This window comes from Orbicella faveolata, unplaced genomic scaffold, assembly GCF_042242905.1.
Source record: "Orbicella faveolata isolate gen_17 unplaced genomic scaffold, um_ofav_v1 contig_47, whole genome shotgun sequence".
NCBI lineage: Eukaryota > Metazoa > Cnidaria > Anthozoa > Scleractinia > Merulinidae > Orbicella > Orbicella faveolata.
In genome coordinates this window covers 6,767,366-6,785,000 of record NW_028301577.1, presented here as the reverse complement: position 1 = coordinate 6,785,000, position 17,635 = coordinate 6,767,366, and the positions used below count along the sequence as shown (strand labels likewise).

At 40.1% G+C, this 17,635-nt stretch overlaps 2 protein-coding genes and 1 pseudogene across 2 annotated transcripts in view; 1 reads left to right on the top strand and 2 right to left on the bottom strand.

Annotated features, from left to right (window-relative positions):
* LOC110051935 (vacuolar protein sorting-associated protein 33A-like) overlaps positions 1-17,635 on the top strand; it is a 38,945-nt gene that overhangs the window by 6,359 nt on the left and 14,951 nt on the right. The window contains exons 4-10 of the mRNA XM_020758044.2: positions 1-10; positions 902-1,000; positions 2,522-2,638; positions 3,359-3,533; positions 4,396-4,601; positions 6,006-6,096; positions 6,908-6,982. The exon at positions 1-10 is cut by the window's left edge and continues 75 nt beyond it. Of these exons, the coding sequence (XP_020613703.2) occupies positions 1-10; positions 902-1,000; positions 2,522-2,638; positions 3,359-3,533; positions 4,396-4,601; positions 6,006-6,096; positions 6,908-6,982 (773 nt within the window). The remainder of the gene's footprint in view (positions 11-901; positions 1,001-2,521; positions 2,639-3,358; positions 3,534-4,395; positions 4,602-6,005; positions 6,097-6,907; positions 6,983-17,635) is intronic.
* LOC149096945 (uncharacterized) lies at positions 7,025-10,063 on the bottom strand. Its single transcript, XM_089279995.1, has one exon. The coding sequence runs from the start codon at positions 9,912-9,914 to the stop codon at positions 7,791-7,793; it is 2,124 nt and encodes a 707-aa protein (XP_089136121.1). The 5' UTR covers positions 9,915-10,063; the 3' UTR covers positions 7,025-7,790.
* Positions 13,272-16,603, bottom strand: LOC110048821 (uncharacterized; annotated as a pseudogene).

Genomic DNA, 17,635 nt, shown 5'->3' with positions numbered 1-17,635 from the left:
AAAGCTTGCGGTAAGTAACAAAATATAGAAGAAATAATTTACAGTTGAATATGTACCTGGGACTGTAGATTTACTCTCTGTATATGTATACATGTACAGTCATGTATCTGATGTGTTTACAGTTATAATATATAGATTTGTGTAATCTTTCAAATATTTTTTGGGACAACAGAAAGCTGTGTGAGTTGTTGCTGGAAAAAAATAATTTTTCTGCGCTAACAGCATTTACATGACCAGATGTTTACAGCTCATCAAAATGTTGAAATAAGTGGTTGTTGTAAATTCAATGATGCGCATGCATGGCATAAGAAAAGTTAACTCCATTGGCAATGTTATAAAACAACTGATTCATGCTTTTAACTCTGCATCATTGAGATGCATGCATGGTGCATTAGCGAAGTGGTCCATACTGTCAGATCTTATCCCAGTTTCCATAGCATTAAGCAACTAGGAGTATTTCTACTCCCCCAGGTTTGGATGTTAGCCCATCGCAAGGTTACCCCCAGCATTGCTGTTTACATTCATCGCTACCCATAATACAGCAGGGTGGAGAGGGGCACTGTGCAAGTAAAGTGTTGCACCCAAGAACACAACACAATGACCTCAGCTAGGGCTCCATCCAGAATACAGTGCACAAATCATTATGCCCTGTGCCTCCCTGAGTTAGCTTCTTGAGTGCTCGCCAAACCTCCAAAGGATGAATCAATTGTTTTATAACCTTACCTACAGAGGTAACTCTTCTGACACAATGAGCATGCTTCATAGGCTAGGATTACGATGCACTCTTAATACTGATTTTTGACAGTGGAGGTTTCAATTGTTAATTTTGTTATAAATTAAGCGGTTACTGTAGTACAAACACTGGATACCTAATGAAAGTTTTTTTTGTTGTTGTTTAAAGGAGCGGAATGTATCATTTCTTAATATTGATGAATATCCACTGGAACTGATACCCCTGGATAGTGACGTTTTGTCACTAGAAATGGACTCAAGCTTCAAGGTATCATTGTCCACTGTTATTCCTTAGTTTTTATCAGAAATGCAAGTGGCTTTTTGAATTCGACTTGTTTCTATCAAGATGGTAAAACATGCACAGGGATCTCCCACCTTAAAGAGGTTGGACTGCTTTTTTGGAAAAGATAAATGTGACTAATCTCGGTGTAAACTCAAAGTTTTATTTTACCCTTATTAAAAGATACCATTCATAAATGGATAGTCAAATGTGAGGTGTGGCGACTTAACTCAATGAATGGCAATAAACGTATCATCTTCAAATTCTGTCATCTGTGAAGAAACTTGTCCATTGGGTCTGATCAAAACCGCCTACTAGTTGACATTGTTAAATTTACTTTTGCTTGCAACCAGGGCTAATAAATACCTTGTTGGTAAAAATAATGGTGATATTGAACACCGTTGGCAATACAAAATCTACGATTTACAGTGTGACTACTCAAACTGGGCCACTTGGAGAAAGAGTGTTTACTTAACCAATCAGAATATTACTTGAGAACAAAGGATAGCAATCTTTTTTCTCAAATGAACCAATGACATTGAAGAATATGAACAATAGTCCTTAACAAAATTGAAAACCCAACAAAGTGCAAAGTCTTGCAAACTTCTCGGGAAACTTTGCCATTTGTTGATTGGTTAGTTTCAATACTAAATTTTGTACCCATTTCAATGCTTTGGTTTAGTTGTAGCAAAATCAGTTGTAGAACTAAATTTTTTCATTGGAATTTATACTTACGTTAATTCACCGTCAGGGACTGAATCTCTTAGAGTGTCTGTAACACATAGGAGTCGAAAACTGTATGTATTTGTGTCATCCAAACAGACCCTTATCACTTGCTGACATGAGAAAGGTACCAAATTGCTCTCAGTTTATATGTTGATTGGTTGGTTTTCTTCTAAGTGGCTGGTTCGAGGAGTCACACTGTAAACCTCTAAAAGAGGTGACAAACATCCCCACCCATTTTGCCTGGAGCAAAGGTTTCAGTCAGTGTTGTTACAGGCCAGGAAATGGTGAGGGAAAAATTAAATTCTTCAAGGTCAGGGAAAAGTCAAGGAATTTTGTTTTGAGTCAGGGAAATCTGACATTTTGAAGAAAAATCACGGAAAATTAAAATTTTAACACTGCTGATTAATTAATGTCATTGAAGGCTGGAAGAAACATTTTGGGGTATTGCGATGTCAGCAATGTTTTTTCTTATTGAAGAAGGTGAATTTGTTGAAACTTGTCAGTCCAAAATGAATGGTTGGTAAGGATGGCTGTAATGGGAGGCTGGAGGCCACTACTTCATTTGACATTTTCTGTATTTTTTATTAGGGAAAAGTCAGTTAAAAGTCATGAAAAGTGATGTCTATGGCAACCATGTTGTTTGGCTCTTGAAACACAAAACCTGAAGTAGTCATTAATTTATGTAGTTGGATTTTAGGCTCTGTGGCGGTGATAAGTATTTTTTAAATTTTAATTAGCTCTCTTTCAAGAACTCTAACTTACGGTTTTGTTTGCCTTTTGCAGGAATGTTACTTGGAAAATGACTTCACATCCTTGTTCTATGTTGCAAACTCCTTGATGACACTTCAGACATTGTATGGCACAATTCCCAAGATTTATGCAAAAGGAACCATGTCAAAGGTGTGAAGTGAATTGTTTCAATGGTGGCAAGATGCATTTTTGGATTAAACTTTGTCCGGAAATTTTACAGCTAGAACATCATAACTGGTCAAACAGAATATTATTCTTTAAATTTCAAAAGTATCTCTTGGTTTTTTTTTTTTTTAAATTTTTGGGAGGGCTTATTTTCCTATTAGTATGAAGTTTGCTTGTAGAAAATGAGTTGGCATATTGGTTGATATAAAATGACCTGTAAGAATACTGCATGATAAATCTTTCTTAATAATTATGATACTGTGAGATAGAAAATCAGCATTACTATAAGGGGCTAAAAATCAGAAGAGTTAATTAGTCAATCATATTTTCAGGGGTTTCAATAAGGGTCAGGCACTGGCCAAACTGACCAGCTGCGACAATAATTTTGCCTGCCTGGTTTGACCATTTAGAGGAAAGTTTTTCTTAGAAAGAAGTCCAGTTCAGAACTTTTTGCCTGCATGTGAAAAACAGTTGCCTTTCTGCTGAAAACCCCTTGATGAAACCCATGATTCTTTATGTATATAGTTAATCACAGGCTTTTTTTTCTTGCTGTCAGGAGCATGATCAAAATAAAAACCATGGGGAATTAAATGAGCACAAACACATGAGGGTAAAGTGGGGGGTTCTGTCTTGCTTTGATTCTCTAATTTCCCCCATCACCGTGTGTAACCACACTGATGGTAAAATGAATGTTTTTCTCCTCAGAGGGTCTTAGACATGATGATGCGCAAGAAACGAGAGGCAGCTGATTCAGAAAACCAAGTCTCCCCAGAGATTGACACGTTACTGTTGATAGACCGTAATGTGGACTTGCTTACCCCATTATTCACCCAACTTACTTATGAAGGGCTGATAGATGAACTTTATGGAATACACCACAGTAAGTGTTATTTGAAGTAAAATGAACTTAATGAAAAAAAAAAAATCTTCTTCCCAGTAGACCGTGACACCCACCAATTTTTTTGGTCACCTTCAGAGCAACGTTTTTGATACCACGAGTTTGTTTCAAACCAGTCACGTGGTACATTTGAACTGACATGATTGGTTTGAATCAAAATTGTGGTGTGAAAAGTATCAGTCTGAAGGCGATAAAAAAAGTTTTGGGTGTTGTGGTCTACTGGGAAGAGAAGTACCGCAGTAGGTCATACATGAAGGCTAGATACATGCATTAGATGAATGTTGATGCACCAAGGGCTAGGGTATACAGTGAACTCTGTCAAAGGTGGACTCTCTTGGGAGCGGCTTCAGCTATCTGCATTTGAGAGTTCAGTTTTAGAGGAATGACAGAACAGACAAGATAACTGTATATGTTTAAGGGAGGTGTCCACCTTACAGTAGAGTCCCAACTTGTGAGAGTTTACCATACCACATTTAATAATGACCAAGATGCCTAGTGTATACACTCTATTGCAGGCAATGTCTGAACAGCACCTTGTAATCTACGCCTGAATTTCTTGTGCGCAATAACCACAGTATTTCTCTACCCTCTGCTGCATTGTGTTTGATAGGGTGGTACAACTATCAGCCATTTTCTGTCCTCTGGTTTTCCACTAAGGCCCTCTTTCCATCATTCCGTGTTAGTTTCTAACCTTGCCACATTGAATCACTGCAAGGGTCAGCGCTGTCAATAAGGGCTGTAACACATGCACCTGTTATGGGGTAACAGCGTAGAAGGATTCAAATTTCCTAAATATTAACGGCAAAGAACTCCAGCAAGTAATTGATTCTTTTCCCTTTTAAAGCCACTGCTAAGTTTCCACCCGAGAGATTCCCTCAAACCGAGGAGAAAGGCCCAGGCGGAATGCAACAGCAGCAGCAACAAACTGGACCAAAGAAAGTTGTTTTGAATTCTAGTGATGAGCTGTTTTATGACATAAGGGATCTGAACTTCTCGGCTGTGGGAATACATCTGAGTAGGAGAGCCAAGCAGATCAGTGCTGCTTTTGAGGTCAGTATCAAAATTAGAATTCTCCATATTCGTTTTTGTACATTTTCGATCCTTTCCTGTGGGAGAATAAGGTTTAAGTTAAGTATATCAAGTGTTTAATTCTCACAACCTGCGTATTTGAATTTGTAACAAGGTGGTTAACAGAACTTAGAACTTAATCAAAATAACGTGTGGAGGTTAAAAGGCTTATTCCACACTGCTCAGATGTTAGTCTCTAAAGCAACTGTTATTTTGGTCATACAGTTGCTATTTCCTAACGAGGGAAAAGAGATTACATGACAAAGCAAACTAGTATCTGCTTTAATGATGTAGAATACCCAATTCTTTGACCATTTATGCTGTTACCTACAATCTTGGTCAATTTAAATGAAAAGCTAAGACCACCCCTCCCCCCATTTCAACGATTGAGATAATGGCGCATTTTGGATGTAGCGCGAGTTCATCTTTGGTTCGGGGGGGAGGGGGTGGTTTTGTTTCTTATTTTATTTTGATCAAGAGTGTATTAACCTAACTGACTAAGAGGTTCCGGAAAGTCGCTTGGAGGATATTTCATTGAAGTTGTGTTGTCTTTCCTTCCACTGCGAGAGGAAATGATCTGCCCTGTAATCATTGTCAGATGAAAGCATGTAACTAGTAAAAATACCAAATTTTGTAGTTTTTCAGCTGTGAGAAATCCCCCTTCCTCCACCTTCTAAGTCGCCAACGTAGATCTAGGAGACACAAGATGTGCAAATTCAGATTCTCGTATAATCTTTGTTCATGGGTGGCGAAGACTTGAGAGCGTTCGCTTCTCCCTTTCATTTTAGAGCAGTTTCACTTGAGTGTCTAAAGTAATTCGCGTTTACGTTGGTTGTGCATTTCTACGCTCAGTGATTTGTTCAAGAAACTTCCTCGACCATTCAGAAGTTAACCCAAAATATCGTGACATGCTTGCAGGCGTTTTCCCGTGCTTCGCACCTGCAACACGATTTTTCTTTGAGTTTTGATTGGCTGACTGGACTGTTCGCGTCCTTTGTGATTGGCCAAAGTGATCACTTTGGTTTTCTGGAACTCGGTGTGAGCGGTCGATCGTTTTACAAACCTATGAGATTTGGTCCCCCAAAATTCCATATGTCAACTTAGTTCTACGGAGATCACGGAAGATCAACGTTCCTTGGTTTTGAATTTTCGCTTTCAACTAGCAACCAACCCGAGACACCACTCGGATCTTCATATTAGCGTAGTTACCTCATCTGTGCAAACATTTAGAATCAAAACTCGGATGACTATAAGCGAAGACAAACAGGTGAAGGAATGAATTTTGTCACTCAGTCTGCGTAGAACTGAGCTTTTCTTGCCTTACTTGATTGCTAAGTGCTTTCAGAATCAAGCTCTGTCTGACTGCTTTGCATGTTTTTTTTCCAGGAACACAAAAGCGCTAAGACAGTAGGAGAAATGAAACAATATGTACAGAGGATTCCTTTCATGCAAAGAGCGAAAGCTTCTCTTGCCACACGTGAGTAAACTGGCTTTCAGTTAAATTGTGTTTCTGTGTCATGGAGCATTTCATGTTCTGGCCATCTTGGTGTTTTCAAAGAAAAGAAGAGCTTTTTGTTCCAACTAGAATTCTGTCCGGTCAAAATAGTAAGAAAAGTCGTTTTCGAAAGGACGGAAATTTCATATTGTCAGCACCGAAATGTCCGCCGTGAGGTCATGTGAGAAGCTTAACCTGAGTATTTCCTCTCCTCTCCCCCTCTCCCTCTCACCTCCCTCTCACCTCCCTCTCACCTCCCTCTCACCTTCCTCTGACCTTCCTCTGACCTCCCTCTGACCTTCCTCTCACCTCCCTCTCACCCCCTCTCCCCCTCCACCTCCTCTCTCCCTCTCCCCCCTCTACCACCCTCTCGCCTCCCGTTAGAAAGGTCTGATAATAGACCTTTTCGGTGATACGGCGGCCATTTTGAATTCTATTGTTTCAAGTAGCTATTATGGGATGCTCAGGGGGCAAATTAGTATGTATCTGCCCCCTAAGTATCCCATAATAGTTATTTAAAAACAATAGAATTCAAAATGGCCGCCGAGTCGCCGAAAAGGTCCATTACTTAGCAACATAGGAATGCACAGCGTGTAATTTCTTTATGGCTTTATTTCTTTTGCACCTCTCGGACGTCTGTAGAATCTAGGCAGCTTTCGTTTTTTTATGCCAGTTTTAATTTACCATGAAATGTATTGTTAAGTGGAGAATATTAAAACTCCACGACGTCTTCTTAACTTGAAGGCGAGAGCGTTAAAAGTTTGCTTAGAAGACGCTCTTCTTTGCTTTATAGATACAACAATAGCCGAGATGGTCAAGGAACAAACAGATCCTGAAGAGTTTAGGGAGCGAATACAAGTTGAACAAGGTTTGTGTATAAAAACGGCTTTACTGTAGACTGGAAGTCAAATCACGATTACTGAATTTTATTTATTAAACTGGGAACTCGAAATAACAAGTAAAAAACTGCCATCTTTCTCTGTCTGTTCATAATTAAGAAGATAGCAAATATAACACAATATGAGTTTGACAATGCCTACACAGAAGTAACTAGTTCTGTTAAATTTTGAGATTTAAAAATTGTTTTATGAAATTTGATATTGTTTTTTCAGGGGAGAGGTGGGTGTGAGTGCTCTTTGGCCGTTAGCTTTTGACTTCGCTCTCACCCTCCCGTCTCTTTTTTCCCGCAGTGTACCTCCCCCCAGGGGTATTATGTAGGGTTTTTATGCGTTTTTGATAGCAACCGATATAACCGGGAATACTGCCAGAATTCACAAACGGCGTAGATATGCGTTATATCAAACCCATATTATTCGAATACATAAGATAAATGTAAGTTGCTACTGGTACAAATCTAAGGACACGTTTATGTTCGTAGCTAACTGATCAACGTTTCACCATTTGCGACTCTCGACAAGTTTATGTTCAGTTTGCTACGATGCAGTCTTCATTCTAAATTATGTTCAAGTGACTCAGCAGTGGTACAAGACGAAACCACTCAGTTATCTTCGCAACAACTAATTCTGGAAATTAGATACTACTCCGCGTTATTTGAATCGTCTGTAACGCTCCTCTTCACTGGTCACGCAGCGTTGCGTTACACTTCAAACAAAGGTTGCAAAAGATACAAGCAAGGATACTAGCAATGTATCGACCCGCCAAGCAGTTAATCTTAGTTAATGACTTAGAAGTTTGTCGAGCTCTTTCCTGAACTTGAATAGATGAAACATGTTCTTCAAGTTTAGAGTGTGTTCTAGACACTTGTAGAAATACTCCGGACATTCTCCGCGGAGCTCGTGAATATCAATCAGTGTTTGACCATTGAACTCGGAAATATCCTCTTTGCACACTTGTTCCAATCCAATCTCCGTCAGCCATTTTTTGACGTCTTGATTTGTCCATGTGGACACATTGGTCACTGACTGTGGGGGTGGTGCTGTGACAACACTTGTTTCAATAGGTCGAATCAATGCTTCTCCAGGCCCATCTGTCGTGTCAAGATCTTTTCCTCTCCCTCCTAACTCTTTGATAAGTTTTCCTACACCTGAATCAATAATCTGCTTACTCTGAAAATCAATCCACAGCTTTGTTCCCACAAGCATTCCCAACCAGCCATCTGCCTTGTAATTGCGTTGCATCATCAAAGGAATGATATCTTTTCTCAGCTGATAAGCGTATTCAGCTTCTGATCGACAGTTAGGACTTTCTTTGTAGCGCTGTGACACGCAGACCAGTACAACAGCAGCGTTCTCGACAGCTTTGGCCATCGCTTCCAGTGTGGAGCCACCCATTTGCTCCAAATCCATCCATACTCGGTATCCACTCTTCTGAAGCTTGTTCTTCACTTCCACTAACAGCTCCTGAGCATCCCATTGGTAGCTGATCATCACGTGATTTCCAGTGGTCTCTTCAGTCTTGTCGGCGTTGTTCCTTGCCTTCTTTCCTTCAATCTCCCATAATGCCCCTGCGGCTGCCTTTTGTACTTCAGAGTTTGCACTGTGGTGTAACGCGCGTAATGTATCCAACGTTCCTTCCTGTTGTCTTATTTCATCTTTATTGGTGTCGTCGAAAGCTAACATCCACAGAACCCTTGCCCCGCTCGCTGTTTCCTCGTCATCGTTTGAAGTTTGGAGAATCGCGGATAATACACGAATCGCTCCATTTTGGCCGAGAATCTTCTTATTGTTATCGTTGATGGCAAGGTGACTCAGACCTTCTGCAAGTTCTTTTGCGGAAAATCCATTCCAACTGCGGTCCTCAGACTGATACGCTTCGTTTAACATTGTGATAATGAAGCAAAGCAAGTTTTCATCTGCTGAAATTAGATGGTTGGTGTTTTCATTTACCAGGTAAGCAAGGCAAAGGAGGGCCAGAAGAGCAATTTGTCTTTGCTTAACCTTGGCAAAATGAAGCAATGTTTTTTCGCTGTCAGCAAACAACTCACGATCTCTCAGCCGTCGGGAAATGTTATGCAAAATTCCAAGGCAGGCATCAATAAGTAGAAGCGGCTTCGATTCATCGTCTCCACTTTGCCAATTGTCATTTTCGCGATCGAGTCTTACAATGTTTTTAAGGCACATTGGGACTACTTCCGCTTGGGCACTTGCCGAACAAAAGCTGTCGTATAAGTCGGCAAAATTTTGTATCGTTGCTAGGACTAGATGGAGACAAGTAAAACAAATTTCCCTGTTATCATCTTCCTGTTCACCGCTCATCTTGTAGAAATCTTTGAAATAATTTTCAGCGAACCTTTGCAACAGCTCTGCTGCTTCGATTTCCATCATTAAGTCCACGACTCTCATTTTTTCACTAGCCACAGTCCCAGTTGAAGTTACGATGTCCCTGTGTATGGCTAGTAAGTTATGAATTGCCTTCGTCACATCCTTCGAATACCGATCACTTCTCGTTGAACTGTTGTTCATAGTGTTTTTTAGCACTTTGATGTTGTCAAACATTTTTTGAAAATCTTCTGCTTGCTCCGGGTAGTTCATCTGGTATTTCCTAAGCGTGCCTGTGTGTGACACATCCCATTCAACGTTTTGCTGAGAAGAACTCTCCTCGCTAGTCTCGTCTTCCCTGTCGTGACTTAATCGCTGCTCTTGGAGCATCTTTTGTAACACACCCCATTCAACGTCTTCTTGAGATGAAATCTCCTCGCTACTCTCGTCTTCCCTATCGTGACTTAACCACTGCTCTTGGAGCATCTTTGATTGAGTCGGGTATTCTGGATGGCTGGAAAATGGCGTCACGTTAACTTGCGGCTGTACGATTTGGAGGTGTCTTGATCCGCCAGAACTCATAGTGATGGTGCTACCAGGATCACTGATCGACCACACGAACGGTGTGACAAAACTAAACTAACACTGCAGCACGGCGTTGGCAGTAGCTTAAACTGGTGTGAGTACAGTGCGAGACGCTTTACCCTGAAAGGGAATGGGACGAGACATGTGATTCAAGCAGACTGTTTCTATTTTACGCCAGATTCGTTTGAGTCACCCTTTCCAAGAATAATTAAGCCTGACCATTTTTTAGGTATCAATATACCCCAAAATTGACCATAAAAAAAATTGTTGTTCGCTTTTTCAAATGGATCTTATTGCGATCTTTCATTTAAAAAGATTTCTACGGGAAAAGATTGATTCGAAACAAAGTTCTGAACGAAAAAGGTTTCTTTGCATTAATTACCTGTAATTGATAGCTGTCAACCTAACTCGGTAAATAGGCAACCTCGTCAACGGATTGTCACGAGAACTAAATATACTGGTAAGTGCCCCTATGATGAAATTCTCGATATCCAGTTTTTTACAGTTTCGTACACAATAGGTCTCTCCTCATTAAATATCTTGCCAAATTTCAATCTGTAACGAATATTAGAACGCATGTTTTTTGGACTCTTATTTCCGAGAATTTACGGCCGCCATTAATTTTCCTTGTTCCAAGTCAGGCGGAATCAAACAATTCACTATGTAAATTTGTAGGCGCTGATTCTTTTTGTGGACAAGAGCCCGCAGGCAGCCTTCTGTGTTGTTTATGTTTCGTGGCTTCCTTTCAAATGCATATTGACTGCCAATTTTTCGATAACACACCAAGTTAAAGCACCGTCTGTAGATCAAGTATTCCATATGGCTGTAATTTCGACGTTACTTTGAGGTAGAGTACAGAAATTCCGGTCACTGATAAGGAAGACCACCACTGGTTTCTTTATAAGTGTTTCTATCTTTCGAGGAGAACTAATTCGTTAATGAAATATAAAATTAGACAAAGGTTACGTTCCTGTTAGGCTCCCACGCAGACGCTCTTACGGCCGGTGACGCGTTAAGAGCGCCTGCGTGGAATTCTACGTTCCTGTAGGATAATTGTGATTCTCAGAGTATAATGCATAGCACCAGGGATTCAGATTGCATTGTTTCACGGCGTAGTCACTAGGTTATTACGGTTTAAAGATCTTTGTTATGAGATCCTTATGTATAACACTATGTGGTCTTTACATGTCGCCTTTTGAGCAGGCAATGTCTGAAATCAACGATGCACGAGGGGCACCCTAAAGGGTGGACTGTAAATAAATGGAGGGATCTGAATCCCTGGTGCTATGCATTATGTGCAAAGAAACACAATTATCGTTGTTCATGTCATTACGTTCCTGGTGGAACAAAGGGCGGTACAGTTATCGCACAGGTAGGTAAACTTTTAAATTAATTTGCGTATAATGCTCCGGCTTGCAGGATTCAGACTGCACAATTCAAAGCAGACTCTCTCTCAGCGAAATAAAAGCACCGTCCAGACAATGGAATACTTTCACAGTGAGCGTCTTATAGCATCCGTCCTAACGTAATTATGTTATGACTATTGCAAAGTTGCAATATGGATTTCCGTTTTAGTAACGTTTTTCGTTAGGAGCCATGAAAAAAGTCATTTCTTGCATTAAAATGAATAAGTAAATAAATAAATAAAATAAATGGATAAATTAATAAATTAACAAATGAACATATTCATGCAGGATGACCATTTTAATTATAAAAACTGCTATCAACATGGGTCCTCCGTAGAATGAATGAATAGATAAATAAATAAATAAATAAATAATTAATGATATAAAATATGCGAAAATTTGAAAAGCTATTTAAAAATCTAAAATATACATATAAAGAGAGATTAAAAAACTTGATCTAGATTCATATACAATTATTATAAATATCTGCCCCTTTATAAAAAAATGTCGGAGCCGTTCAGCAAAATAGACTTTGATCTTACAATATAATCCATTTTTTTAAAATAGTCGAATTCTTAGAGTAGAGAATTCTTTATATTGTTTCGTAATCTGAAAAGATTGTGGAGGAATTAAAGAATTCTCTACAAGCGCACTTAACCAGCTTTTCCTTCAGATATGTTCTTTACAGCATTAAAATAGAAATAGCTGAATCCAGAGTTTTGAACTTTTTTTAAGGAGGCTTAAGGAGGTTCAGAGCCACCTTAAATTTTTGAAAATTTAAGGTCGTTTTGAACCCACTGAACAGAATTTTTTATAACTTTGCCTAAAGTTGGATCCTCCAAATCAAAATTCTACAAAAACTGGGGTCACCAAGCTCGATTTTGAGTTATTAACATTTAAGCTAAAAGTGAGGGTGTTTTTAGAAGGTGATACTGTTGCTATGGTAACTTATTTTATCACGAAAATGATATTAAATTGTTCAGCAATGACTGGGCAGTCTTTAAATACCATGATTGTAGCATCAACTGATAAAAAGCGGTTACAATGACCCATCAAAATCTAAGTCTTGGTACGTCCTGGAAACTGTTGCAAGCCACCTTAAATCAAAAATATTTCATTCAAATTTATGTATTAAAAAGTGAGGGTCACCGTGCTCGTTTAACCCTTTGACGCCCAGGGAGCCATATACGGATACTTGATGGTCGTGCTCTTTGTACCACTTGTGACGTCATCAATTTAAATGTCACCAGATATTCTTGATAAGCAGATGGCAGAGCTAGGATAGATCTGTCCGCACAACAGTCGGTTTGAGATATCGACGGCATTCTGACGCAGCAAATTGAAAAAGAACGTTATCAGTTTTGGTGCAAAAATGGTGGTAAAATGGCCCATTATACCTATAATTGATCAAGGTCCCATTTCCAGGGTTTGTCCGTAATTAACACCCAACTTTTTACGGCAGCCCGAAAGAATATGAAACGCAAAAGGTAGCGAGAGTAACGGGGCCGAGAAAAAGGAAAGGGGCAGGAAAAAAATTCGGAACAGGCAATCGCAAAAAAAAAAAGAGAAGTCCAAATTTTGGCTTATGCGCATGCGCCAAATTAAAATGATGTGCAGTTTTATACCTAATCTTGTGGAAATCTGCCTCTTTGGTAAAAAAATAGCCTTTTTCAAGAAAACTAAGGCACAGTTAGCGTAATTTCAGCCAAAAAACTGGTTGACCTGAGTTAAAAACGGAACTTATTTTGTGACACTTTGGTAGTCAAAGGGTTGAGAGAAAACGAAAATATATTCTGCTGTCACCTGCTCTGCTACAGGGAAAGCTGTAGATGGTGTGTATGTGCACGTTCTTGTACGCGCGCGTTAATGACGTAAAAATCGTATACAGCAAGGATGTGAAATGCAATTCAGTGGAATCACTTAAGACTACATTGCAAGAGTGCACTGAGCAAACTGGCCTTTTTGTAACCAATGTAACGAAATATAGTTTTAATAATGCTGGTTTATCATCATATTATACAAGCCTAATTATACCTGCACAACGATTGTTTTGATTGTCAGCTTTCGTTGGGAAATTTTAGGGTCAGGTCAAACATCTAACTTCACCCGAGACGAACTAAATTGCCGATCCAAACGGGTGAAGCTGGACCGTTGGGTCAAACGTTGAACTTAATTCGAATTTAGATCGACCAACACGTTCTGTCCGTCTGCTTCAGACGAATAGAACATGTTGGGCGATCTAAATTCAGTGGGACGAACTCAGTTGAGTCAAACTTCGAACTTATCATGAGCTTAATTCGCTCAGTTTAGTTCGTCTCAAGTGAAGTTCGACGTTTGACGTGGGCCTCATTAGAGTCAGTTGTGCCTTGAAATGTATTTTGCTGAGTTAAATTATGAGATAAAAATATTATATGATATTTGATATGTCTTTTTGGTGGGATGGGGTGAGTGCTTTGAAAAACCTGAGGTATACTTAGGGTTGGTAGCTTACAGCTGTTTCTCCCCCTCCGGTTTCCCTTTGCCCCAGAGTACCCCCACTGGCATGGGCGGTTTCTTTGGGTTATGATAGCGACCAATATGATACGGAAGACTGCTAGAATTTACAAATAACATAGATATGCGTGATCAAATCCATATTATTCGAATAACTAAGATAAATGTAAGTTGCTCCTAGTGCAAATCGTTGGACGCGTCAATGTTCATAGCTAACTGGTCAGAGTAAAAACAATTTGCGACTCAACGTTAACCTACAGTTTGCTATGTCGCGGTCCTCTTTATACATTGCTTGCGAGTGACTCCGCGGTGGTAGAAGAACCAACAAGTAATGCTCGAAATCCTCATATTCTACTCCGCGTTACTTGGATCGTCTCCAACGCTCCTCGTCACGGGTCACGCGACGTTACGCTACACCCCAAAGAAAGCCGGGCTGCGAAAGATACTAACAAACTATCGACCCACCAAGCAGTTAGTCTCAGTTAATGACTTAGAAGTTTGTCGAGCTCCTTCCTGAACTTGAGAAGATGAAACATGTTCTTCAAGTTTAGAGTGTGTTCTATACACTTGTAGAAATAGTCCGGACATTCTCCGCGGAGCTCTTGAAGATCAATCAGTGTTTGACCATTGAACTCGGAAATATCCTCTTTGCACACTTGTTCCAATCCAGTCTCCGTCAGCCATTTTTTGACGTCTTGATTTGTCCAGGTGGACACATTGGTCACTGACTGTGGGGGTGGTGCTGTGACAACGCTTGTTTCAGTTGGTCGAATCAGTGCTTCTCCAGGCCCATCTGTCGTGTCAAGATCTTTCCCTCTCCCTCCTAACTCTTTGATAAGTTTTCCTACACCTGAATCAATAATCTGCTTACTCTGAAAGCCAATCCACAGCTTTGTTCCCACAAGCATTCCCAACCAGCCATCTGCCTTGTAATTGCATTGCATCATCAAAGGAATGATATCTTTTCTCAGCTGATAAGCGTATTCAGCTTCTGATCGACAGTTAGGACTTTCTTTGTAGCGCTGTGACACGCAGACTAGTACAACAGCAGCGTTCTCCACAGCTTTGGCCATCGCTTCCAGTGTGGAGCCACCCATTTGCTCCAAATCCATCCATACTCGGTATCCACTCGCCTGAAGCTTGTTCTTCACTTCCACTAACAGCTCCTGAGCATCCCATTGGTAGCTGATCATCACGTGATTTCCAGTGGTCTCTTCAGTCTTGTCAGCGTTGCTTCTTGCCGTTTTTCCTTCAATCTCCCATAATGCCCCTGCGGCTGCCTTTTGTACTTCAGGGTTTGCACTGTGGTGTAACGCGCGTAATGTATCCAACGTTCCTTCGTGTTGTCTTATTTCATCTTTATTGGTGTCGTCGAAAGCTAACATCCACAGAGCCCTTGCCCCGCTCGCTGTTTCCTCGTCATCGTTTGAAGTTTGAAGAATCACAGTTAACACACCAATCGCACCATTTTGGCCCAGAATCTTCTTATTGTTATCGTTGATGGCAAGGTGACGCAGACCTTCTACAAGTTCCTTTGCGGAATAACCAATGAATCTCCGGTTCTCAGACTGTTACGCTTCCTTTAACACTATTATAATAAAGCAAAGCAAGTTTTCATCTGCTGAAATTAGATGGTTGGTGTCTTCATTTACCAGGTAAGCAAGGCAAAGCAGGGCCGGAGCAGCAATTTTTGTCTTCTTAACGTTGGCAAAATAATGTTTCTTCGCTGTCAGCAAACAACTCACGATCTCTCAGCCGGTGCGAAATGTTATACAAAATTCCAAGGCAGATATCAATAAGTTGAAGCGGCTCCGATTCATCGTCTCCACTTTGCCAATTGTCATTTTCGCGATCGAGTCTTACGATATGTTCAAGGCACATTGGGACTACTCCCGCTTGGGCACTTGCCGAACAAAAGCTGTCGTGAAAGTCTGCAAAATTTTGTATCGTTACTAGGAATCGTTGGAGACAAGAAAAACAAATTTCCCTGTTATCATCTTCCTGTTCACCGCTCATCTTGTAGAAATCTTTGAAATAATTTTCAGCGAACCTTTGCAACAGTCTGCTGCTTCGATTTCCACCATTAAGTCCACGACTCTCATTTTTTCACTAGCCACAGTCCCAGTTGAAGTTACGATGTCCCTGTGTATGGCTAGTAAGTTACGAATTGCCTTCGTCACATCCTTCGAATACCGATCACTTCTCGTTGAACTGTTGTTCATAGTGTTTTGTAGCACTTGGATGTTCTCAAACATTTTTTGAAAATCTTCTGCTTGCTCCGGGTAGTTCATCTTGTATTTCCTAAGCGTGCCTGTGTGTGACACATTCCATTGAACGTCTTCCTGAGAAGAACTCTCCTCGCTTCTCTCGTTCTCCCTGCCGTGACTTAACCACTGTTCTTGGAGCATCTTTGGTTGAGTTGGATATTCTGGATGGCTGAAAAATGGCGTCACGTTAACTTGCGGCTGTACGATTTGGAGGTGTCTCGATCCGCCAGAACGCATAGTGATGGTGCTACCAGCATCACTGATCGACCACACGAACGGTATGACAAACTAAACTAACACTGCAGCACGACGTTGGCAGTAGCTTAAACTGGTGTGAGTACAGTGCGAGACGCTTTACCCTAAAAGGGAATGAGACGAGACGTAATTCGAGCAGACTGTTTTTATTTTACGCGAGAATAATTAAGCCCGACCATTTTTAAGGTATCAGTATACCCCAAAATTGACCATTTTTCGAAAAAAAAAAATTGTTCTTCGCTTTTTCAAATAGGTCTCATTCCGATCTTTCATTTAAAAACATTTCTACGGAAAAAGTTTCTTTGCATTAATTACCTGTTATTGATAGCTGTCAACGGATTGTCACGAGAAGTAAATATACAGGTAAGTGCCACTATGATCAAATTCTCGATATCCATTTTTTTACATTTTCTTACACAATAGGTCTTTCCTCATTAGATATCTTGCCAAATTTCAGTCTATAACTAATATTAGAAAGGACGTTTTTTGGACCTTTACTTCCGAGAATTTACGGCCGCCCTGAATTTTCCTTGTTTCAAGTTGGGCGGAGTCAAACAATTCACTATGTAAATTTTGTAGGCGCTGGTTCTTTTTGTGGACAAAAGAGCACACAGGCAGCCATCTGTGTTTGTTTATGTTTCATGACTTTCTTTCAAATGCGTATTGACGGTCAATTTTTCGATAACACACCAAGTTAAAGCACCGTCTGTAGATCAGGTATTCTACATGGCTGTAATTTCGACGTTACTTTGGGGCAGATTACGGAAATTCCGGTCACTGTTGGGGAAGACCACGACTGGTTGTGTTTCTATCTTTCGAGAAGAATTAATTCGTTAATAAAATATAAAATTAAGCAAAGGTTACATTCCTGTTAGGCTCCCAGGTAGACACTCTTACGGCCGGTGACGCGTTAAGAGCGTCTGCTTGGGAGGCTTCCTTCCTTTAGGATAATTGTGATTCTTAGAGTATAATGCGAAACAGGTAAGTAAACATTGACTTATTTTAAATTAATTTCCGTATAATGCTCCGGCATGCAGGATTCAGACTGCATAATTTAAAGCAGACTCCCTCAACGTGAAAAAGCACCGTCCAGACAATGGAATGCTTTCACAGTTAGCGCCTTATATCATCCGTCTTAACGTAATTATGTTATGAATATTGCAAAATTGTAATATGGATTACTGTTTTAGTAACGTTTTTCGTTAGGAAGCATGAAAAAAGTCATTTCTTCCATTAAAATCAATCAATCAATCAATCAATCAATCAATCAATAGACGAACAAACAAGCATATTTATG